The 26,753-nt window shown below is 28.4% G+C and overlaps 1 protein-coding gene and 1 non-coding gene across 2 annotated transcripts in view; one reads left to right on the top strand and one right to left on the bottom strand.

The window, feature by feature from the left end:
- Positions 1 to 26,753, top strand: part of LOC107457443 (neuronal acetylcholine receptor subunit alpha-10) — a 100,320-nt gene that overhangs the window by 16,260 nt on the left and 57,307 nt on the right. The window contains exon 2 of the mRNA XM_043046698.3: positions 24,066 to 24,226. Within this exon, the coding sequence (XP_042902632.2) occupies positions 24,066 to 24,226 (161 nt within the window). The remainder of the gene's footprint in view (positions 1 to 24,065; positions 24,227 to 26,753) is intronic.
- On the bottom strand, positions 9,803 to 9,874 carry TRNAC-GCA (transfer RNA cysteine (anticodon GCA)). The gene has a single exon. It is a non-coding gene; the product is annotated as a tRNA-Cys (tRNA).

Consider the following 26,753-nt stretch of genomic DNA (forward strand, 5'->3'; position numbering starts at 1 on the left):
TAAAAAATACAGAATTTTTTCACTGTTTTTAACCGTATCCGTGAAATGTAAAGAAATTCCGTTTTTTCTTTTACTGTTTTTACAGACTTTTTCGGTATATTAGATGGTTCAAAGCTCTTTTGTTAAGAAAACGATTTTCGTTCTTCTATTTTTTAACCTTATCATAAACGGGTTAAAACAGTCAGTTCAAATTCTAGCTTTAGCCATGCTGTTTTGCTCACCTTGCGATAACTTTGCTTTTGTTTCAAATTATTTTACGATTATTTTCCTTACTTGCTTTTGCTCTTCAGCAATTATTTTAAGGTTTTGAACATCATATAAAAATGCGAAACAACTTTATTATCAAAATGATTCTCGACCGGATTCATATGTTCCTTTAGATTTTTTGATTTAGATTCCCTTAGATTTAGATCATTTTTTGATGAATTAAGGCAATTTTATAAGAGCGGGTCAATGTAGTTTTAAATGTTTTTTACACTTAAATATGAGTTCAATAAGATTTTAAAGATAAAGAAATTGCATGATTTTTTATCATAATGAAAACTTGCTCTTCGGTGGCTCAGGAGACAAAGCACTCCCTTGCAATGGGGTGACCATGTTCGAATTCCGGCATAGACTGGTTGTACGAATTCTGCTTGTAGCTCTTAACAACTACAATGTTGACTCAGTTATGCTGTAAAGTTTTCTTTGTTAAAATAACAGACTTAGTTCGTTAAATAACGAATTTTGTTTGTTAGAATAACAGCACTTAAAAAATAAAAAATAAGTCTCCTGAAAAATAGACATCCGTTTATAAATAAAAATAAATTCTGAGAAATAAACAGTTATACACGGAACCCCAGCTGACACTTTTTTTCCGTAAACTTAACAGATTTAGTTCGTTAAATAACGAATTTTGTTTGTTAAAATAACAGCACTTAAAACATAAAAAATAAGTCTCCTGAAAAATAGACATCCGTTTATAAACAAAAAAAAATTCTGAGAAATAAACAGTTATACACGGAACACCAGCTGACACTTTTTTTACGTAAACTTAACAGATTTAGTTCGTTAAATAACGAATTTTGTTTGTTAAAATAACAGCACTTAAAAAATAAAAAATAAGTCTCCTGAAAAATAGACATCCGTTTATAAATAAAAAAAAATTCTGAGAAATAAACAGTTATACACGGAACACCAGCTGACACTTTTTTTCCGTAAACTTAACAGATTTAGGTGTAAGAACAGTGTGGGAATTACATTTGTCTTTTTCTGTTGTAGAAAATCTTTCTTGTACCACGGGATAACACTTGGTGTTGCTATTTACTTTCAGTGATCTTAAATTGGTCCTAAGATATATTTTCATGTTTTCTCTGAGGGAGAAAGATTAAAAGCTAAATAAAAGGTACCATCAACGGATTTACACTATGTCATATTTAAGTTGCTTTACTTTAACTTCTCTAATTTTGCTCCAATTTCCTTAATTTTTATTTCATTTAGCTAGTCTTAAAAATTGTAAATTAAATTTCAAAATTGTTTGAATTCTTTTCAATTTAATAAGATTTTTTTTATAAAAATAATAAAATAATAACATCTATTTAAAAATTTGACAAGATATAATTTTTTACAAAATTTACGGATAATGTTTTTTAAATTGATTTCGCATACTTTTTAATGGTAAAGCAGAACAAAATTTTTAATATACATATTTAAATTATAAATCAAAAATGAAAACAAAAAATCTGCATGTTAATGTTTAGAAATCAGTATGCAGTAGCTCGGAAACAATATCAAAATCTAATAACTCACAGTTGAGGAAGATAAGATTAAAAACCTCAAGACATTCTTAATTGCACGATAAATTTGACAGGAAGTGAAAAGCAGTTATCAATATTTTCTTGAATTTTTCTTTGGCAATTAAGCTAAGTTCACTTTCTTCAGTGGTTTTTTTTTTTTGTCAAAGTTTGATAGCCTTTTTGTTTTTTTCCTCATTTAAATATTATATCGCCACACTTTTTTCTTAATTTTTTTTTCAAAGGCTCTGAAAACATATATTCAAAGCGAGAACTGTAGAACAAATACAGAATATATTTTTCAAAATAATTTCAAAAATGTATCTCCGTACCCCTTTAAACATTTAACAGAGAACTACGTTTTAAGATTACTTTGTAATAAAAACATTTTTATCACTCACATTTTTTTGCTAAAAGTACCTGAAAAAAATCCAACCTATTGTTTGGCTTTTCGGGAAATATTTTAACCAAATATTTGATCAAATTTTTTCTTTTAAACTTTTATTGCTTGTCACGAAGTTCATTTTTCCGTGTTAATGCGAATACGTGTGTAAATATTGCTGATACATCAGCTAAATCGAAACATAATATTTATTTTTGAAAGAAATTACATTGAAAAAATCTTTTCTTCCAGTTTTTACAATCTGTTCCTAGACTTACAATTTGTCATAAGAAAAAAATTTTTTATCCGACCTTTTAGTGATTAAAACAGATACTAATACGTACTATGCATTTTATTATAAAACAATTTCATCAATAGTTCAAGCAAATGTAAGAACTCTTAATTTTTTTCCCTCCTTAATGTTATTTTTATATAAATTAATACATAGTTTGATTTTTAATACCTATAAATTAAACAAATAAAATTTTCTAATTATTCAATACTAAATCTAAAGAAATGCTAAAATAATGCATCAATAAAAATCTTAGCTAATGAAATGATGAAATATTATTTAATAAAGTCTTATCTAATGTAATGATGTAGTAATGATTTAATAAAATTCTTATCTATTTCAATTAATAATAATAATATATTTTCTGCACACTATTATAAGACAATTTCATCAATAGTCCAAGTAAATATAAGATCTCTTAATTTTTTTTCTCTCCTTAATGCTATTTGTATTTTTATATAAATTAATACATAGTTTGTTTTTTAATACCTTAATTAAACAAATAAAAAATTTTAAGTATTCAATATTAAATTTAATGAAATACTAAAATGATGGATTAATAAAAATCTTATCTAATGAAATGATGCAATATGATTTAGTCAAAATCTTATCGAATTAAATGAGGAACTAGTGATTTAATAAAATTCTGATCTAAGGCAATAATGAATTTATCTAATGAAATCATAGGCCCTTTATGGGGAAAAATTACGTTGTGATTATAATTCTTTAACCTTTTAATAATTATCTTTTTTTATAAATCGTAAAACAATCTTTCTTGAAATCTTAAAATAACCTTTATTTAAGAATTAATTTTATTTCTTTGTTAATTTCTTCTATTTTAGCAGGAGCTTTTGCTTAAATAAGGGGATATTAGTATTATTATATGGAGAAAATTTCATATCGTGCAAAAGAAATCAATTTTTTTCACCTGCATCAATTTTTATAAGTAGCAGTTTTCTCGGGAATGGTTAAGTGCTATACCCTTCGTGCTGGCCCATTTCTGCTTTTTTTATCTAGAAAAAGAAATAAAAAACCTTCGTACATGTCATTGCCCATTTCATAATTCCGCTGCGTTTAACAACCCATTCCCCTGCTTACTATTTTTTTTTTTTTTTTGAAAAAAGATTGATTTTGGGCATTGTTATAGCTCAAGTAACAAATATTAAAGGAAGTAAAAGCTTACATTATAATTGGAACCAACTACAGCCAAGATAAAAATCTCCAAAAAAAAGAGCGATTCGTTAAAGGCTGATAGTATGTAAATTAGCTGTCCGGTTATCACTAAAATTAGACGACTTTTTGCCGTTGTCTACAATGCGGAAATGTTCTCCAAAAAATTAAATAATATATTTTATCTTCTTATAAATGCTGTACTTCAAAATAAATAAAATGTATGTCATTAAATCGGCGTAATAAGCGAAGTTCTAAACCAAAATCAAGTTAACTGATAAGGAGACGGAACATCAATAATTTTAAAAGCTATTACTGTTTCACTTTTTCTATTACCCATTGGCAAAATGGGTCTTAGTTTGGATTTGATGGCGTCCACACACTTTTCAACTGTGTTTAAGAGTAACAGTAAACAGTGCGCATGCGCCGTCATTGTATGCATTGCTATGGCAACCGCTGCTGTTTTTATTTTCATTAGCAGGCATTTTTAATGTATTTGCGCAACAATAATTTAAAGTATTTTTATATTCTTTTTATTATTAATGTATAATTACAGGCTTGATGGTGATTTCAATATAAATATGAATGCTGAAGAAGGAAAAGTATTTTTTTGACGTACATAAGCAGGATTTTAAAACCAATCCGACGATAAACATCAATTGAGACAGTTTTAGCGACCCACGATTTGAAATGTTGAGGCGTTTAACGGAATCAATCCAGAAAGAAAAAGCATTTGACCAATGGGCAGCCAGTAATTGTAATAAGGCGATCACAACTTTTTATTATTTTTTAATTAATAACTAAAATCAAAGTGTTTCTAATTTAAGAAATAAGTAAACCTATTAAAAACATAAAATACTAGAAAAAAGAAACTAGAAGAGATAGTAAAACTGATATAAAGTAAAATAAATATAAAGTAGAACAGATTTTAAGAAACAAACCATGCTTATTTAAATATTTATGTATTTTCCTATTTTAAAAATTTATTATGTTCCAATTTTTAGAGAACACTTCCTTCAAACTAAATCTGTATTATCGCAATTAAAAAAATTTGAGACTTTTTAATTGAATTTTTCTTTTAATTTAGAGAGACGATCTATTTCGGTGAAAAATAATATTCTGAAGCAATTATGGGGGTTAGCGAGCGGAAGAAGGAAGGAGCGCGGCCTTTTAGGGAATAAAAAAGTTATGAAAAAATCAGCAGTTCTAATATTTTCATTTTCGTTTATTTTTTTATTAAAATTTATATTTAAAACAATATTTATTTAAGAAAAACTAGGCCATATTATACTGGATTTAATTCCTTCCATAAATAGTGTTGTTTTTTTAAAATAATAATTATCGGCTACACTGTTAAATGGAAGATGTTTTATATATATTTGATTGAAATACTCAATTTGTTTAAAAAGTCGAATCAGTTAGTCGTAATTTTTTTCATCTGCATGTAGTAAAAAAGAAAAATTATTGAAAAATATGTAACTGAATCAAGTTTAATTTATTAATATTTTACTAATAAAATTTTTTAATTAGGACGCGATGTTAGAATTTTCATCGTTTTTTTTTCCACTATGCTGAATTTAAAGTTATTTCTGAAACTTTGTAGACTTTTTTTTTATCTAATATTATTTCTTTTTTTTTTAATTTAAAAACTGGCTATCTCAAAACTTATTAGAGGTAACAGCATAAAATTTAAAAACATGTATTCTAATTATCATTATTCAATTTGTCTTCAGGAAACTGGAAAAACATGTTCAGATTTTAATTTATAACTTTTTTTTAAGAGAATTATGAAGCTCTATTCATCAAACCTGGGTAATGCTCTCCATTCATTGTTAATGTTTTCTTTATATTAAAACTCGATATTTTCCAAATAAATGATCGGATAATTAAATAATTACTTTTTTAATAAAATGTATAATAACTATAGCATAAGAAAGAAAATTTTCATAACATCTTAATCGCTATTGTTGTTGCCACTTGCCAATGACAACCAGCCTGCTCGGTGAAACTAAAAGAATGTAAGGCAGAGTGTGAGTTTCTTGTTTTCTTTCTGTGAAGCCATCTATGACCAAGAATATGACTTCAGCCACATTCACGTCACAGCCCGTTCATAAGCGGACCCATTCATTCATCACAGACCGTAATTTTGGCCTGAATCAGTGAACAATCAATCTCTAATTTAGTATCCCTAGAGGTATATGATTTGTTATGGGAGCATAGAGGACTTTGAGACCCGACAGATTTAACGTGCATCAGTCACCATTTACTTCACGGAGTGTTTTTGGCCGGTGGGGATCAAACTCAAGCCCCCTTGGACACAGCCTAACTCCCTGACAACCAGGCTATCCCGGTCTTAATCTTAATCGTAATGAAAAGAACGATTTATTGGATTCGTAAAAACTCAACTGCATATTATAAAAAAAAGAAGAAAAAGAAGAAGAAGAAAACTTTAAACTTAGGAATAAATATTTATGTGACTTAATTAGAAGTTTTGAATGAGATTAATTTTTTTCTAACTTTTGATATCAAATCAAGCTCGAGCTTATAAAATGATAAAGATCCAGAAAAAAAAAGATCCAGAGAGAGATAAATGCATTTCTCCCTTCAACATTAATTATTTAAAGAAAAAAAAATAGTAATGAAATAAAGTTGAAAAAAGGCATCTAAAATTGCAATAATTATCAAAAATACTGGAAGTGGAAAAAATCGTTTTAAGGTAATAAATGAAAATGATCTTTTAGCACGGTAACAAATCAAAATTATCACATTTCAACTCCGTAGTTACAGTTCAGCAGTCTGTAAATCGGCCAACAATTTTTATTATAAGTGGAACAGTTGATAATTCCCAAATATATAAAAGAGTCTTATATTTTTTTATTCCATTGTAATTCTTGTACATTTTTCAACATACCTTGGCAATTTCAGGTTTACCTTTTGTTGTATATCTATAATTTCTATTGTTGATTATCTATCCATAGTGTAGTTATAAGAGTCTTACAGTTTAGGCACGAAAAAAAATTCACGTTAAGTTGAACATCCAAAACAGCAGTGACAGTTTTTTTATATATAGAGAGAGAGAGAGTGAGAGATAATAAAAATAAAAAATATGACATTTAATTAAATAAACTTTTCAAACACTAAATATAAAAAATACTGAAAGCAAATTAGAGTATGGATATTTTTATACAAATAGCATTGAAGCATAATACTTTTACATTCACCAAATATTGAAAACAAATTTAAATTTTATCTCTTTTAGAATGACACATAGAATATTTGTGATTTTTTTGTACTTTTTTTGGGTATAGAATTTTTCCTAACTAAATATGCATTTCTGAAATAATTTTTTTAATGCATTACATTGTTTTTTCTTTTCTCACTAATACGAAATTTCCAAAAAATTTTTTTATTTAGTAAAGCATTCATTGTTCGAAAAGTTCCTAGAAATGACGCTCTTTAATAAGTTTGGTGCCTCTTACGAAAGACCAACAAGATCAATCACGGGATGTCCTTTGGTCAATCAATGAGCACTTGAAGGAAGCGGGGTGGCAAAATTAGATTTTGTGAAAAGTAGCCAATAGCTTAGAGGCTGTTGGCAGGAACTGGACCATGTCTCTCAGATTAATTGAAGAGCAGCTTGGCTTCCCATGTACGTTTATCATGAAGAACGGATCTTTGTGAGCCGGGAGTGTGGTACTGGTTATTGACAAAAACTTAAAAGTGATTTTTAAGAGAACTGCACAAAAAAGCTATTTCTATATCTGAAAATTGGGAATATTATATTGGATCTAGTTATATTCACATTGAATAGAATAAAATAAATTAAAAAATTGCGAAAATTAAATTCAGTCATGTTATCCTTTGGAGAGCAAATTTAGAAATATTTTAGTTTCATTTTTTTTTTTTTAAATTTTGATTTATGGATGTATTTTACAATAAAACATGGTACTTATTGATTAAAACTTAAGAATTTCTTTTTCCAATGTAGATTTTTTTTCCTCAAATACTTTTATTATTTAGGGAGTAATAGTGGTTATGAAGCGATAAAAAATATTTTTTACTTTTTTTTATGAATGCATTCTTTAAAAAAAAAAGGCTAAGGTAATATTATTTTTAAGGTTTGCTTGATATGTAAGGTTTGTTACTTGAGAAATTATCTATTTACTTGACACCTGAAATACGCCAAAAATAATTAATTGACTGTAAAATCAAATCTCATTTGACTAAAAGACAATTTTGAGACAAAATTTAAATTATCAGTTTGGTCTGTTAGTGTGTAACCTCTCTCCCAAGAATATAAAGAACAATTAAGCATAATTTCTTGTAAATTAGGTTAACAGATTTTAAGACATCATGCATGAAATTAGAGAAAATAATTTTAAAAATGTAGATGTAAATGTTTTTTTTTAATAAATATTTGAAGCTGCATGTTTTTGTCAAAAGTTTTCTAAAATAATTAGTTAGATATTTCACGTAGGCAATTTAATAATAATTCATCACACCTAAATTATAAAAGTAGGCACATCACTTTCGCTAGACGTAGAGAAAGATTTTCGTTGGTGACAGAACTTTATTACGAATTTTAAATGCACTACGTTTTTCATTTTAGTTGAGGCAAAAAGAGATTTATTAGTGTTAATAAATCTCCAATTATTTTAGGGACTTTACTTTAAAGAACTTTTAATTTAAGGACTTTACTTTAAGGTTTACTACTAAGAATTTTTAAGGACTTATAATTCACTTATTATTTTTATTATTTTAATGCATCAATACCATTATTATTTATTAATAATAATTATAATTATTCTTTTTAGTCCCCTTGGATAAAGAAGTTTTTTTCTAATTTAATTTACTTCAATTATTTTGTTTTTCTATTCTCTGTTAATTCTATATTGTCTAAATGCGGTACTTGCAATGAAAGGAAGAAAATTTTTACTTCAACATTTAGGAAACAATTGTAATTTGAATTAGTGCTCCATTTGAAGTTTGAAACTTCTAGTTATTCAAAAGTTAAAGCTATTTATTGACGATGGATAATTCGCAACAAGTTCTTCTTTAGCCTTAGTGGCTCAGTGGATAGGGCGCTCGCCTTTCAATAAGGCAAACCGGGTTCGAATTCCACGCCCAGCTCGCACCAACGGCAGTGCTGACGTAAAATACTCTCAATGGTAGATGGATTATGGGTTAGAGTCCCCTTGCTATCAGGCTAACCATGGAAGGTTTTCGTGGTTTTCCTTGATTTTGGGGTTAACCAGCAGAGAACTCTAATTTAAATTTGACTGCTGTAGTTACTTGGAAAGTGAATTCGGTGATAATATCATCATAAATTTAGTTTGTTGGCAAAAAATTAAATGTTTTTATTAGTTTTTATAAAGAATACACTAAGGCCATCTGACTCAAAGATGAACTGCAGATAGCAAATTATTGCACGTTATTTCTTTGGGACAAAATAGTATCAAACTCTCAGTTTTACAATCATATATATACTAGTTTTACTAAATATATAAGCAATACTAGTATTCTGCCGCAATGGTAAAATTAACGCAGTCTTATAACTGTTTAATTTTCGAACTATTCCACTAAATTCAGCAGCAAAAAGTTGCAGGCATATAAGAAACCTATATATCTTACGAAATCTATTTATAAATGCGTAAAAAATGCAAAAAATACCGCTTCTGCAAACATAAAATTTTCGAGAATAAATAAATGAATTCCCATAAAAAAGTTATATTTATTTAATTAATAAATTCATTTTTTTATGTAAATAGAAAATTCGCCTTATGGATATTTTTACTACAGAAGATATGTGCTATGTCATTTTTAATTGTTTTATACCCGTGTCTGCAGTCGCATGCCTTGCCACTGAATACATATCTTCCTTATTTATCAAATTCAACTTTCGTGCATTGTAATATTATTTTCATTGTAATATTAATTTTGTTCAGATTCAGAAACAAAAATCGAAATTTTTAATCATGTTTTGAAAAAAAAAGCGAACAGAATAAATTTTATTCTTCTAATTACCTTTTATTTAATCTAACTTTTCTGTTGTATTATTTTAACTTACAATTGAAAGATATTTTAAAAAATTTAAATTTCTGTTATAAGAAGTTCAGACATTTTTTTTTATCAAACTTCCATATGATTTTTAGTAAGTGAATGCATTTTTTAAAAAAAAATAGAAACAGGGGGCACCCGGGTTTGAACCGGGGACCTCTCGATCTGCAGTCGAATGCTCTACCACTGAGCTATACCCCCACATAATCGTTTAAAGGAATTTTGATTATGTACAATTCTAGATAAAACTCGTATCTTTCATTTTCTCTGATACCTATTGCGTAACGACGTCGAAATCACGTTTGCGACCTAACATCTGTTACTCGTTTTCTTTTCTTCGTTTAGTTATTGCTGCGGTTGAAAGTAACTAAATTCTTTTCTTATTGTAGCTTGTTCTTTTATTGTGTTGTTTAAACTCATAAATTTCAACAGCTCAGGTAGATTGTTACCAAAAATATCATCATCTTTCCAAAAGCATGACTATTTTTTTGTATTATTATTATTATTTTTTTTTGTATTGGCGTTTGAAGTCCTTTTTATTGCGTGACGGTATATCAGTACATTTTGAGAACATCTAAATCGTCACACAAATACATTGGAATTAAAAATTAGAACACATCTTTTTCCTTTCGATTTTAAGACTTATTGTAGCATTTTTTTTATTAATATTAGTCGTTTTGAGAAAACACTTGGTCAAACTTGCTAACTCGAATTCTCCGCGCGGTTATTAAGTATTGTGACGTTTCAATAACTAATTGGGGGGGGGGGGTACAACTAATTTAGATTGTTAACATTCACTCATAAATTCGAACGAACTCGAATACATTATGAAATATTTAAGAATATCAAAGAAAGAAGAAACGAAATTTAATTTCTAGAGCACCAAGGAAAAAGCTTAACTTATTTCAATCGTTGAAATCAATGAAACTTACAAGTTTACGGACACTCTAAAAATTCTTATTAAAATAAATATAATAAATCTAACTACCTTGTTTTTCGTTAAAACGAATAAAGACAAGAAAAGCATATAAGACATTGTATACTTTTAGTAAAGATTAAATCAAACTACAGAGAAAAATTTTGAAATAAGTTTTAAATTGGAATTATACAACATTACAGTTACAAACATTTATAGGAAATTGTACAATACATTGAGAATGGAATCTATTTGATGCTTCACAATATCTATTTCAATACACAAATCATTGTATGTTACAGACCTAAGCAATTATTGTCGCAGCATTATATTTGATAATATCTTATGACCAAAAACTTTAAACAAATAATGGATCGATGTAAGAAAAAAAGTTAAACATATAGCTAATTGAATATTAGTCTATCGATTCAATCATAGTATACCAACGGCGGAATGGTTGGTGGCATTGCAATCATCATTGCGCTCCTGCCGTCTTTTTCTCAATATTATTCTGATAAAATCGAATTCTTAGTTAGCCGACAAGATGATAGGAATTTTTTCCTTGAACAGTAAAACCTTGAACTTTTAAACCTTCTTAATTAGTTAAAAAAATCTCATTTTATCTTCAAATACTAGTACTTCTTACAAACTTGTTTTTTTTTTACATCAGATTTACATTGTTTTCTCTTTTATGATTTCTTTTATTTAAATAATATTTCAGCTTAACAAACAGTTTGTAAAACCTTGAAACTTTTTTTTAATCTTTTCAACCGGCTGTGAACCAATTATGCTTTAAAACAGATTTTTGTAGTAAATGTAAATATTTTCTACATTATTAAAATACTATTTTTCCTAAACATAAAATATTTTAATACTTCTAACTAATTGCTCCTTTTTTCCTAATGAAATTCATATCCTTATATAGTTGCTTCGTATGTATTATAAGTAATTTCCCTGCAAAAAGCTCCACAGTAATGAAGAGAAAAAAACGTAAAATCGTTTAGCAGCAGTTCTTAAAATAATGTTTGTTTTTGATGAAGTTTCATCACTAACAAAACAAAGCTTTTCTTGGGGTCTTTTTAACTGTGACCGAGGCTTGAACATTGAAGCTTGGTGTTTGCTGTTTTAGTCACTCATTAGCTAGGTGAAAAGGACGTGAGGTTGAAAAGGTTATATGTGATTAAGCAGCTTGAAAAGAAGTCTAGACTTCATTAAAGGTTTCGAAATATTCGCTAACAAGGAAGGTTTTTAAAACAATGAAACATGGATACACGAGTTATATATGTAGGAGTTAAAGTATTGGGTAGAATATCGGTTTGGGAGATGTAACTAAAAAAGTCGATGTTTTAAGCGTGATGTTTTCTTTTCAAGCATGAAAACTAATTTTAAAAAAGGTTAGAGAAGTATATCTAAAATTAGTATATATTTTATGCAAGATATTTCCTCTTTACGCTTGGTAAAGATTTTAACAAAAGTTAGCGTAGTATATTTAAACTAAGTGGGAATTTTATGTAAGAATTGTTTTTGTAATTGAGTAGATTTTTTTCTTCTTAAATAAGGTAGTATATTTAAAAAAGTAGTCAGTTTATATATGATATCTTTTTTAATACCTGATAAGAGTTTTAAAATAAAATATAATAAAATTTTTAAAAATGTAGATATTAAATAGAAATTACTTTGTTTTTTTTTCCTGATTTTAAAAAAAAATAATATATCTTCGAAACATTAGAAATTCAAAATATTAATTTTTAGATACATTTTGATTTCTTTTAAAAATATTTTTTTGAAATATTTACTTTTTAGATGCACTTAGATATTTTTAAAACCTTCATCAGGTATAAAAAAAGGAAATACTCTGCAAAACATTCTGTATCAAATTACTGTATGAAGTACGGGTATTTTGGATGCATCATCTGAAAAAACCCTTTTAGCATAAAATCCCTTTTTAACGCAAAATATTAATTCGTAATTTTTACAGTAATATTTATTTAATTAGAGTGATTCACTGATTTTACTGTTATTATTACTAAAATAATTTGGGGTATATCAGCTTTGTGTTCCGTAAAAGAAAACTTTTATTTCATGGTAAAAAATACCAGCCCCTTGAGTACCGGTATTTTTTATTGTAATTTAATCCGAAGTTTTTTACAATTTCGTTTTTCTTCCTTGATGAGGATTTTAAAATATATTAACTCCTTGATGATGATTTTAAAATGTATAAGTACGCCCAAAAAAGTAACAATTTTGTATAAAACTACTTTTTTGCACTTCATAGAAGTTTCAAATTATGACACTGTAGTATGTTTAAACATGTAGATAATTTAATTACATTTTAAAGTAGATGACCTAGAGTATTCAAAAATTTAAAAGAGAAAACATTTTAAATGTTTTATTTTATTTTCTATCTTGACAAAGATTTTAAATAGCCTAAACTTAGCATGTATGCCTAAAAGTGGTAGTTTGAATATGTTTCTTATAGTAATGCCTAAAACATTTTATACCCAAGTTTTTTTTAATTAAATTATTTTATAAGGTTTTAAAAAATAATTATATAAAAATATATATAGTAGTTGTTATAGCTAATAATTTTTTCTAAGTGCATTTAATTATATTTCAATTCAATACATGATAAGGAAAAGATTTAAACATTATCTATAAAACTAATTATTATTTATAAAAAAATGAAACAAATTAACATAATTTTTTGCTATAGTTTTTACCCTTTAATGCAGATGGGACCCTTTTATATATTTTTTTCTGAGGCTCTAAATACAAGCAAAAATATATTTTGATATTATTTGATTTTAATAAAAAGATTAATAGTTACTAAAAATTCTGTTAGATTATCGGAATTATATTTATACTAAAAATATAAAACATAAAAAAAAGTAGTTTGAAAATAAAATTTCTTCATATTAGAAATTTATTTGGAATAATTGATTTCGTAAATTAACGAAAATTCAATCAGAACAACTGTTTTCCTTTAGCATAAATAACAGCAAATAAAAGCAAATTTTAAAAGTTATTGTTTGGATGTGAGCAGTGTGTGGAAAATTTTACCTTTAACGCAGAAAATGTCGCCAATGTTTCATGCTGTATTTCCCAATCAAAAATTATAAAAATGCTACGCATAATATTTTTCACTTATTTTTATTTAAATTAATTCAAAATAATTAAAAAAAACGTATAAAAAATATGTTCAATAAAAATTCTGCGTCAAAGAGTTAAAATATCGGTCAAATATTTTTTTAATTATGCAATCTAAACTGAAACTCATTTTTAAGCTCCTAATTTATTTTATTAAATTTTATTAAAGGAAGCATTATTCTTGATGGGCATTATTCCCTCGCATAGTTTTAGGTAAGTAAAAGTGACTTATCCATTAAACATTATACTGTATAAGTCTAGATAGCATCTATCCCTAATTCGTGTTAAGGAATCCCTTCCAGATAACAAGTTTAGTGTTAATGACTCTCATTAAGGTCTTTGATGAAAAGAGCGAGTTTTCTAAAGAGTATTTAATGCAATGCAAGGAACGATAAAAGATAATTTTTTTTTTATTCTGTGTTTCTATAGCTACATAAAAATACACAAAAGCGACTATCTTTGAACTAATTATCCATAACAGAATAATAAAAGTTAGATTAAGTGATATTATAATTAGATAATTAGATTAATATTGATATACTAGAAATAAATCCTCATTCACTAACTAAAATCATCCTTGGCATCACTTCGTCGTTAGTTGGATGAATTGCATAGCTATCTAGGGTAGCAGTGCTGGTATAATCTAGTAAGCCATCCTTGACATAATTCTGTCGATAGTTGGATGAATTGCATGCCTATCTACGGTAGCAGTGCTGGTATAAACTTGTAAACCATCCTTGGCATAAATAACTATGTCGATAGATTGATGAATTGCATAGCTATCTGCGGTAGTAGTGCTGGTATAAACTAGTAAACCATATTTGGCATAACTCTGTCGATAGTTGGATGAATTGCATGGCTATCTACGGTAGCAGTGCTGGTATAAACTAGTAAACCATCTTTGACATAACTCTGTCGATAGTTTGATGAATTGCATGGCTATCTATGGAGGCAGTGCTGGTATAAACTAGTAAACCATCCTTGACATAATTCTGTCGATAGTTGGATGAATTGCATGCCTATCTACGGTAGCAGTGCTGGTATAAACTTGTAAACCATCCTTGGCATAAATAACTATGTCGATAGATTGATGAATTGCATAGCTATCTGCGGTAGTAGTGCTGGTATAAACTAGTAAACCATCTTTGGCATAACTCTGTCGATAGTTGGATGAATTGCATGGCTATCTACGGTAGCAGTGCTGGTATAAACTAGTAAACCATCTTTGACATAACTCTGTCGATAGTTTGATGAATTGCATGGCTATCTATGGAGGCAGTGCTGGTATAAACTAGTAAACCATCCTTGACATAATTCTGTCGATAGTTGGATGAATTGCATGCCTATCTACGGTAGCAGTGCTGGTATAAACTTGTAAACCATCCTTGGCATAAATAACTATGTCGATAGATTGATGAATTGCATAGCTATCTGCGGTAGTAGTGCTGGTATAAACTAGTAAACCATCTTTGGCATAACTCTGTCGATAGTTGGATGAATTGCATGGCTATCTACGGTAGCAGTGCTGGTATAAACTAGTAAACCATCTTTGACATAACTCTGTCGATAGTTTGATGAATTGCATGGCTATCTATGGAGGCAGTGCTGGTATAAACTAGTAAACCATCCTTGACATAATTCTGTCGATAGTTGGATGAATTGCATGCCTATCTACGGTAGCAGTGCTGGTATAAACTAGTAAACCAACCTTGGCATAACTCTGTCGATAGTTGGATGAATTGCATGGCTATCTACGGTAGCAGTGCTGGTATAAACTAGTCTCGCAATGATAGAACTAGTACCACAATCAAGGGACAGGGTCAAAAGGTGGGTATAGAAAAGAAGTTAAGTTTTTCTAAGATAAGAGATTGAAATTGATCACCATTTGTGCATAGGTATTCCTATTAAATTTTGATAATGCTTACGTTTGCAAATTATTCAAGTCAACAGTAAAATGTGTTTAGACTTAGTAGAAAAAACAATAGGATAGATTCTTTTGTCCCTAAATAAGCTTCGTCTGAGTAAACTTTTATTTTATTTCATTTTACACCAATTCCTTAATTCTTATTCTTTTTCCCATGTTGGCTTTAATGAATTAAACTTCAAGAAATAGGAGAAATAAACACTCTTTATAGAAATGAACATTGATAAAATAAAAAAGAACATAAAATAGCTTAAAAATAGTAATAAAGCATATTATATTAAGATTTAAAATATATTTTATTATAATGTTCTGTAAATGTAAATAAAATTGGTTGAATATTTAATGAAATTGAAACAATTATTATTTTTAAATCTGAGCAAAATCGATTTTCTTTTCGATATCCATTTCTATATTGAGTTTGCTTCTATTCTTTGACTCCATACGTCACTAAACTGAAAAAGCATGCATATCTGTGTAATTTGTGCAGAATGTAATAAATTTGCCTTATTTAACCCATTTATGTCTGATTTTTTTTTCCAATTTAATGTTCTGCTTAATTTCAGAAAACGGTGTCGAATTAACATAAAAATATTAAAAATTAGATTTCAATTTTTTAAAATTTATTTTATAAAAATTAAAATTTCCCAATTTGGGGTCGCTATACGCATGAATGTACAGGTTTTATCTAAAGATTAATAATTTTTAATAAACATAACATAGCTGAAATACTTTTAAAAGTTGATAAAATTAAGTCCTTTCTTCAAAATAAGATTATTAGTAGCTTTAGAAAAAAAATGTAGTTATTTTGTAGGAAAATCTCACAAAATTATCGTGCAGTTCATTTTTACATTTACTGCATTTTCTTGCCCTTTTTTTCAGTATTTTGGCAGCATAACAGCGTTTTATGCTCCTCGCCAAAGTGGTTTATATCTAATGAAATCTTGCAATTTGCATCTGCGTGTTTTAGTAATAGGTCTACCTGAAGAACCAGGCGAAGTTGTTTTTGATTACATGTTAAACATTTTCCTCGTTTGAAACTCAGAAAATCCAAAAGTTTTGATGAAGAAAATGGGCATAAACTATATATATGTCAAGTATTTAGTATCGCACTTTTGAACCCAAATACAAATACATTATTGAAAATATTAATTTTCAAAAACCAACATATGAAACATTAATTTCAGGACATATTACTTATTTTACATAAAAATATTTCAGATATTAATATATTTAATTATGTCAAATTTTTATGATAACATGATGCATTGTTTAAGAAGATTCATTTTAAGACCATTTCATTAAAATATTCTCATATTTTCAAAGATGCTTTCGTTTTCACATTTCTAGTACTAATGAGAAAACCAAAATTCTAAATGCTTCATAATTTTCAAAAATTATTAAATAATTTAATAATTCTGACTATTTTCAATATTATAGTTTGCTTTGAAATATTTTTATGCTTGAATAAGTTATAAGAGGTTTTTGAAAAGGTTGCACAAATTTGTTTAAAAAAAAGTGTACTTTTTCCATAATAGAAGGTAAAATTAATTAAACGATTAAAATATACATATATATTTAAAAATCTAAGAATTTATTTTTATAATCGAATATTCCGGAAGATATGTTAAAATTAATTTTTAAAAATATCTTATAAGATAAAATATTGCTGTAAAGCACAGAATGAGCGGGAAAAAACACGGATCCTTTCGTGCCTACAGTCCCAAAATAAGGACGATATAAAACCCTCAAAAAATATAAAATATAAAAAAATTTAGAAATACGTATTCTAAAATATTATTTTAACTGATAAATAACATTAGTTATAAAATGGTTATTATTAAAAATAAGTGCAATAACTTTACTTTTCTTATCGCCATTTTTATCAGGAAAATGAACGTCTGCTGCCGTTTCTGCACCACTACCACCTTTTTAATTCTCAAAATGTGCTGCCATCTATACTACATATTAAGAACAAATACTTAGGACATCTATTGTATAATTTTGGAGAGTTCTGACAAATGTTTCTTTACCAAATTTTTAAAAGAAGCGTTCCAAAATTAGTGCGCAAAGCGTCCCGAAATTAGTAGTTACAAATGCGTTAAAGTTACTATCGAAATGGTTCTGATAATCTCGATATTAGCTGAGTGAATTACAAAGGTAATTTTTAAAAATCATTACACTAGAGTATTTATCTCGATGGGTAATGCAGTTTTTATCTTAATTTTTTCGAAGATATATTTAATTACTTGAAGTAACTAACTTTTTTGGAAAAACATCAGAAATTTACTAGCGAAAGGCATTCTATTTTAGTGATATTGCATGAATTTAGTTTCAAGGACATAAACTTGCGATGTTAAGTTTTTTGCGCTTATCGAATCTATAATGTAAATATAAAATGTAAATCTCAAGTGCAAATTTCACGTTAGTTAAGTATAAATCTCCCATTATGTGTGTGTCACGATTCTAAACAGTGACTATGATAATGCACTTCAAGGTAGCCTGGGACGCATCACGAACTTTAAAAAATCATGAGCTTTTTTCAGCAACTTTAAAAACTAAATTAAAAAATTAAAAATAGAAAAATTAATTATCTTTCAAATGAAGAAAAAAAAATTTTTTTATCTCAATCGGAACGCGTTATAAGATTTCGTTTCACTTTTCTTTATACTGAAATTTTAAGAGAGGCTTAAACTTTATGGTATGATTTTTCTTTTCACTTGAAAATGAAGTATCTAAGAACTTATTGAAGATAACTGTATAAAAAGTGAAATTTGGAATCTATATATTTCAGTAATTTAAACTTAATTAGACTCTGAAAAATCAGCTCTTTTTTTAGTGTTACTGAGTGACAAATATGGTGGCGACTACTTTACCCCAAGTAGTGTGTACGAACATTCTTTGTGTAATGATAAACTTGATGCAAGAGTAAAGTATGACTTTTCACTACAACACTTTAATGTAAATAAGTCGCCACCATTTTATGCGTGGAGGTACAGTAAATTTTTTACCGTCTAAGTTTGATTAACAGACAAATTTTATTCTTAGAAATATTGTATATCTGCAATTAAATTTATGATTCTTCTTATATATGGTGTGATAAAAGTAACATTACTGATTATTATGTGTATCATATCTTGCTCCAGTTGTAAATTTTAGTGTCTCTGAATAACAAACATGGTGGCGGCTATTTCATTTCATGTAGTGTAAAAGAACACTCTAGGCGTTTCACTGCACCAGGAACTATCATCGGTTTTGGCGTAATGGAACATTTAGTGAAACACCACTTTGATGTAAATTGATTAACACCCTTTTTGGTGTTGCAGATACACGAAATGTTTTTATAGAGTAACAGTCACAAAATAATAAAATGTAAGCTTTCCTGGTGTTTGGCGAAAAATCTGATTACGTTCAAGTCGGAGTCATTGTTGTAGTTCATTCACGTCGCACTAGAGAAGAACAATGGGCTATTGGCGACGGTCTGGGAAACATCTCTGAGGATGATCCGAAGACATGCCATCACAATTTTGATCCTCTGCAGAGGGGATGGCACCTCGCTTCGGTAGCCCGACGACCTGCACCGAAGTCGTGCACTTTACGGTAGAACAGTTTAACGAGGACCGATACCGCACACTCTCGGTCCTTACGCAGACTGATCCAAGTGGTCACCCACCCGCACACTGACTGCAGCCAGTGATGCTTGACTTCGGTGATCTGCTGGGAATCGTGTCTTAACGATCAGTCCACTGCGGGACTCGGAGTCATTGTGTCACAAAATTTGGAGTCTGTGTTAAACATTCAACTGCTGATTCCACAGCTCTGCTTTAAACTTTAACAAATAACGCCATTTGTTCAACAGGGAAATTTTTGCATGAATTCATTATATGATGATCAAGATTAAATAAACAAAGCAATTTCAACAGCAATTCTTCAGAAATTAATTATTTTATTAAAGAAATAAACCGTCAGATTTTCCATTTTATCATAAGTTAATTAAGGTGAGGTCGTTAAATCCGTGAGGGGAACTGAGTCAAAGGAGGCTTTATACCATTAAATGGGTTTGGTTATTGCTGAAAATTAATGATAATTAAAGGAGAGAAAAAAAGGACATTGCTCAGAAAATACACGAAAAAAGTTCATTAGTAGAGTAATGCTCACAGGAAGTATTTCCGGGAGAAATTACATCCCATGAACATTAGAACCGCAATAGACAAAACAAATTATTTACCAATAGTTGATAGTTTAAATGATCTGGACTCAAAACAGGAAAATGTTGCTCAGAAACTACAAAAGCATATGTGTATCAATGATTACTTTATAAAAAACATATGGTATTACATGACCGGAAACCGGATAACTCAGCTTCCAATTTAGAGGTTTAAAAAAAAAAACTAATTTACGATAGTAAACAAAGTGACAAAGAATTTAAGACTCCTTTTTCTTTGAAAAACTGTAAATGTATTTATTAAAGAACAACCATCTTTTTTTTTCTTTATGAAATATGTTTAAATAAATTTTCAACTTGTGATCAAAATACATTAATTTACTCTTGTATAATTTGTTATAGAAATTACCTTAATACATATTATCTAATTAAAAATTAAAAGTCTAATTATATAAAAAATATTCTTAAAAGTCACTATTTATGAAATGTATTTATTTAAAAATGTTTTTTTAATTACATTTACAACGACGCTATTAAATGAAATTTAAAAAAAATTGAAAACAAAATTAAAAAGTTAAAAATTTAAAAAAAAAACAAGAATACTGAAAGTGGTAATAAAATATAGTTATTGAAAAAGTGGTAATTTAGATATAGTTATTAAAAAACTTATTTAATTGGATTCGAGAATGCAATTAGTAGATAAGTAGGGAAAAAAAGAAATGTGATTTAGATAATTTGTTGTTAATTTTTTACATTCGAGGGAAAAAAATTAAAATCAATTTACGGTAAAAAGTACAAGGTGTTATTACTTTTTCCTTAAATCCATTTTTACCGGAACTTGCTACTGAACGAAAAATCTGATGTACCATATTTTTTACAGTAATAATTACAGGGATATCACTGAATCACTCTGCTTAAATAAATAGCACTGTATAAATTACGGTATGAAATTTTACGGTAAAAAGGAGTTTACAATAAAATGGATTTTATAGACGAAGCACTGAACCTTATGTATGTTTAAGTGCCGTTACTTTATACCCTAATTTGACTTCCGGAATTTTTTACAGTGCACTCCTACCAAATTTGAAAATACTGTTTCGGGTAAACCTTATTTGCAACTTTTATTGATAAATGGCAAATTTGAAAGTTGCATCGATAAATGCTATTTTGTTTTAAATTATTGTAACAAATAACGTTCTGAGTGATTGAAGATTAAGGAACATTTTCATGAAATTTTAAAGTTCATGCGTTGACAATCATTATACTGAATCATCTGATCTGATTGCGTTCTGGCTTTAGCCATCTCTTCGAGTTAAAATTGCTCCCAAAGGAAAGAAATTTCTTTAAAGTTACTCGTTGACTACTTGGTGTCAAATGTTTTTGAAAGTTCTTTATTTGTAACATCGTAAAAAAGTTAGAAAGTGCTAAAAGACTATAAAAACACAAAAACTAATAAAACAAAAAATTTTCTCTCCTATATGTGTGTGACAATAGTAATCAGATTCAAGATCTGTGTGCAAAATTCAAGCCACAAAAGATTGGGGTGACAAATACTTTAGATTAATCAAAATTAAGCGTTTTAACGTAAGATGATGACAGTTACAACAGAAAAATAATGGCAAATCTACAGAAAAATATACTCTTAGCCATCTTCATTGTGCTTTCTTGAGATTACTCTGGGGGATTTTTTGTTGCATTAATACAAATACTTAATTTTGTTTAATTCAGGTGCAGGGTTTTCAAATCTGAAATTAATATCACGTAAATGTTGCGATAAACTTATAAAAAAGTTAGGGCATATCATCAGACTTAAAATTGCATAGGAACCCAAGCCCGGAAATGTCGTCATAAGCGGATAGATGTGTTTGCCTACTGTGACCTGTTAAGAAGTGACCCTAGAGGCGTAAGACGACATTCCCGGACATGGGTACCTATGCATTTTTGAGCCTGAGCTCTAACTCCCTTAGAAGTTTGTCGCAAAATTTACGTAATGTTTTGCTATATATAGTATTTTCAAACTTGTATATTTCGACAAGAAATATATTATAAATATTATTTTTAAAAACAAAAATGTAGCTCGGAGAGGGAAACGAATTGCAGATTAGAAATCAGTGACGCAAAAGCTTTCCCAGTTTCGTTAAAAAAATCTCATGCAACAGGAAAAAAAAGTTTCCCATTGTTATCATTTACTTAAGAGCAGTTGAAAAATATAGTTGGTACAAAGTTTCGGGTACTGTAATAAAATCCAAAAACATATTTTGTTCCACGTGGATGCTGGATGCCAAAGCTTAGATCCAGCCCTCAATATCATGGTTAAATCAACAAATTCCGTTTTTTTTCTTTGATTTACCCAACAAATAAATATTTTATTTTCCGTTTTAAATCATCGATGAGGAAAAGAAAATGTAAAATATTTCGCCGTTAAACATTTTTTGAAACTAGATGAGAATGCAGAACAGAAAGAATTCAAGGTGTAAGATTTCAAAATGATGATATCGTTGATGATATTATTTCAGATGTTTACGAATCTACTAGTAAATTTAAATATAAAACTAAAGTAAAAGGCCTTCGAAATGAAGTAAAAGACTTCAAATTTCAAACCACTTAATGAAATTCCCTCAATAAACTAATACAAAGCACTGACATAAATTTTAACTCTGCTTCGTACGCATTGAAAGCAAGGCATAATTTTAAAAAAAACCTCAAAGATAATGGGTGAGATTTGAAAACTTCTGCTAAAGAATTAGTTGATAAGTTTGAAAAGTTGATAAGTTTGAATCTGAAACTCATTTTTCCATAATACCTATCTTAATGAGAAAAAGTTTAAGATTTAAAAAAAAACATTAAAAAAATAAATATATCAAGAAATAAGATAAGACCAACTTAATTATGATTGTTGCTAGAGAACTATAGAACCAAGAGAAAATTATCGAATATTTTTTTTTTTAATATTCTCATATACTAAGCAGTAATTGAATACCTCTTTCGATATCTAAAAAGGTTTGGATTCCTTTTTAACATTGTCGGACTGTTGAGAATTGACCGTGATTTAATAAAAAAAATTGCAATAATTTAGCGAGTGATTGCTTTAAGAATTTTTCTTACTTCTTTTAATGAGTTCGCAAAAACAACGAAGCATTGGAGGAAATATATCCATGATTTCGTAAAAAAAACTATAATTACTTACACACATTATGTTAATTATAAGGCAGTTTACAAGCTTTTCGAGCAGCAGAATTATCTATTAATGGAGAAAATCTAGCGATGATGATAAAATTGGAATGATGCAAGGGAGGAATTAATCATCTTTAATCTCAAATATGTTAAAATTTAAAAGTATTTGGACGAAAACATCCTTACTGGCAGTCTTCCAATTTTTTTGTAATATTCTTTTAGCCATTCATACAGCTGAATGTCCATTTCGACTGATAAAATTGCATTTGAATTAAATGTGATTAGTTGTTTCCTTTCATTTAATGCACTAATTTCTAGTGAGAATTATTTTATATCTTTATTGGATTTCTCTCTTTAAAATATTCTGGATTTCTCTCTTAATAAGCAATTCTGCTGTTCAAAAAGTTTGTAAATTGCTTTTCAGTAAACCTATGCATAATGTGTAAGTAATTATAACTTTTAAAATTTTATAAATTGAGAATGCGATTTCTCCAATGCTTTGTCGTTCTTACAAGTTCGTTAAATATATTTATCCAAATTTGTGTAATTCTAGGTATTGTTCAGATTGCGTGTTTCATTTTCAAATTTGTAGCATTTCATAAACATTAATATTCTTTTATTTTTTATGCCTTGGAAAATTTGATTGTGCTAAAAAAAATTAATTAGTTAGTTATTTGTGTTGCCCTTTTTAAAACTGATCATACCCCTGCTTTGACGCAACCATTTTCAGCGCGTCTTTACATTCACATTAAATGCTCTCATGTGAACGAATAAACTGTTATTTGCAATCCACGATGACAGGTTCTTAACTTTCTTTGTAACCCTGAATTTTGGCTCTTTTATCTATTTTTTATTACTGACGCTATTATTATACCACTTTCTATTTACACATTCAATTTACATGAAACGTAATCTATTAATATCTATGTTACTGATCTAGGTATTTATAATATTGCTGATTGATTTTTCTTTCTCAATTGAATGATCTCTTAAAATTCTTAAATTAATTTCATGATTGTATTTCTTAATTTTTTTACAAAACTTTATTAAAAGTGCTTACTTGTTTCAGGAAATGAGGAAAAATCTACATTTCACATGGATTACAGCGACGAAAAACGATTAGTCGATAAATTAATGAGAGGATACGATAACAGTGTACGACCAGTCAAAAATGCTTCAGATGCAATTGTTATAAGACTTGGAATAACTCTTACGCAAATTTTTGATTTGGTAAGTAAAAACATTTTAGCTAATTTTGTATATTCATGATTTTGCATACATACTAACATGTTGATACATGGTTATGAGATGTTTTCATTTGAAGTTACATATACTTTGTTTCATTCAATGAGTGCATAAGCAGTAACCATATGGTTATTGCTTATCTGTATTACATTTGTTTATAAAGGTTATAGATATATAACTTTATTTACTTAATTTCACTTGAACCCTGCACTAATATCTAAAAAACATGCAATCTGCAATAGTTTAGAATGGTTTTAAAAAGCTTTAAATCATCATGATCATTGTCAATCCTCAGCTCGTTAAAGATCTTATGCACACTTTTTAATTTTTTATTATATAACTTTTTAATATATTTTATTGAATAATCTGGTCTTTTGTTTAATTTATCATCAGGTTTTGTAACCTTATTTTAGTTATAGCAGAATGACATTGAACGGAATGTCTCTGGAAAAAAAATATGACTTGGTATATAATTGTTTTGAATTTTTTCTTCTAATTTGTTTGTTTTAATGTTCTTAAAAGCCTATGATGAAGAATATAAATAAACATTCATTAGTAAGATGGTGATTGATTTTCATGATAAATTAATAAGGCTGTCCAAAAACTATCACATTTATGATTCGAAGTAAAAAATATTATTATTGACCTTACCCATCTATGATTGTGACTTGTTTTAAATTACATTGTTTTTACAAACGATTATTACATTGATTGTGACTTGTTCAGAATTACATTGATTTTACAAACGAAGCAAAAAAAAATTATGTTGACGAAGTAAATAATTTCTATTATCCTATTTATATTTGAATGCGTGTTAGGCTATAAAAGTTTTACAAAAAAATCAATTATTTATCGAGAAAAATATTTATACACAAATTGCTGGGAAATATTGCTTAATTGGACCACGTCCATTATTTTGTAGTTATTGACAGCGAAGTTCACTGATAAACCTGAGATTACGTGGAAAGGTAAACATCCGTTTTGAAGACGGAAATAGACCAATTAATTAGTTTTCAAGGGTATTCTGAAGATACGTGATCCATTTTGCCATCAAGTTCCAATATGAAAATTTTGTTTATGACGAATTATTTTAACCCCTCCGTTACTTATCACTTCACCCCTATTTGATTTGAGGTTTTCCGATTCGTCCCTCTTGGCTGCTTGCTAGTTTTCCATGTTATGCGTAGGCTACCAGTAGTACAGTTCATGAAGTCTGAAAATCGCAATCTTGGCCATGAGTAATTCACTTACAAGACGATATTAATTTACACTTTTCCTGTTATTTTATGCAAACCCTAGTTTTTAAACATTAATTCGGTGTTGAAAACAATTAGAAACACTAAGTTGCTGTAGTTCATTTACGTCGCACTAGAGCTGCACAATGGGCTATTGGCGACGGTCTGGGAAACATGCCTGAGGATGATCCGAAGACATGCCATCACAATTTTGATCCTCTGCAGAGGGGATGGCACCCTCGCTTCGGTAGCCCAACGATCTGCACGCGAAGTCGAGCACTTTACGGTAGCACAGTTTAACGAGAACCAATACCGCACACCCTCGGTCCCTACGCAGACTGATCCAAGTGGATCACCCACTCGCCCACTGACCGCAGCCAGTGATGCTTGACTTCGATGGAAGCACTAAGAAAATCATGAATTTTTAGGGTTTTGACAGATTTCATTTGAGGGTTGTTAGGGATTTTAAAAGTCACAATAACAATCATTAGACATGGGTGATTGTAACTGCAAATCAAAATTGTTCGATATTTTGTTTAGTATGAAAAATTATTAATGATTCTATATCACTTTAGACTTTTTATTAAAATTACTTTTAAATTACTTTAAAGAAGAAAAAAAGAAAAGAAAGTCGAAAAGAAAGAAGAGAAAAAGCACTTCTTTGGAGAACAAGAAAATGCTCTAATATCCACTTTACGATGTTAACGCTAAGCGGTGGCCACATAATAATGAAACATTTTCCTCCTGCGGCTTTCCTAATTTTCACTTAAAAAGCTGATACATTCTTTAATTTAATTAAACAGGCAAATTTTTTAAAAGGAAGTCAAAAAGAAAAAGAGAGTCAAAAAGGAAAATTTTTTAAAAGGAAGTTTATGATTTGAGAACTTAATTTATTTTCTTATGTTTCCTTTTAAGTATATTTAAGTTTTAAGTATATTTAAGTTAATTTTCATGTTTTCACCTCTGTTTAATAATTTAATATAAAAAAAATTATTAACTTCGAACATCCTATTGCTAACTTCTTAACTATATTACTTATTAAACATTTTTTTCATACACGCGAAAATATATTTCTCCTTTGTTTAGAAATTCAATATCAAAATATAATTAACTTCGGATCACCTATTCTAAGCTTTTGAAATATAACTCTCTGATTTCATTAAGTATGCTTTACTCAATAATATCTGCACCTACGAAAAAGTTAATTACTTAATTTTATTGTCATTACTTTTTTTTAAGAGACTCCACCATGTGAACGAAACATGGATATCAGTGAG

This window comes from Parasteatoda tepidariorum, chromosome 2 (genome assembly GCF_982258835.1).
Source record: "Parasteatoda tepidariorum strain Cologne lab strain chromosome 2, Ptep-v5.0, whole genome shotgun sequence".
In the NCBI taxonomy this organism is placed as follows: domain Eukaryota; kingdom Metazoa; phylum Arthropoda; class Arachnida; order Araneae; family Theridiidae; genus Parasteatoda; species Parasteatoda tepidariorum.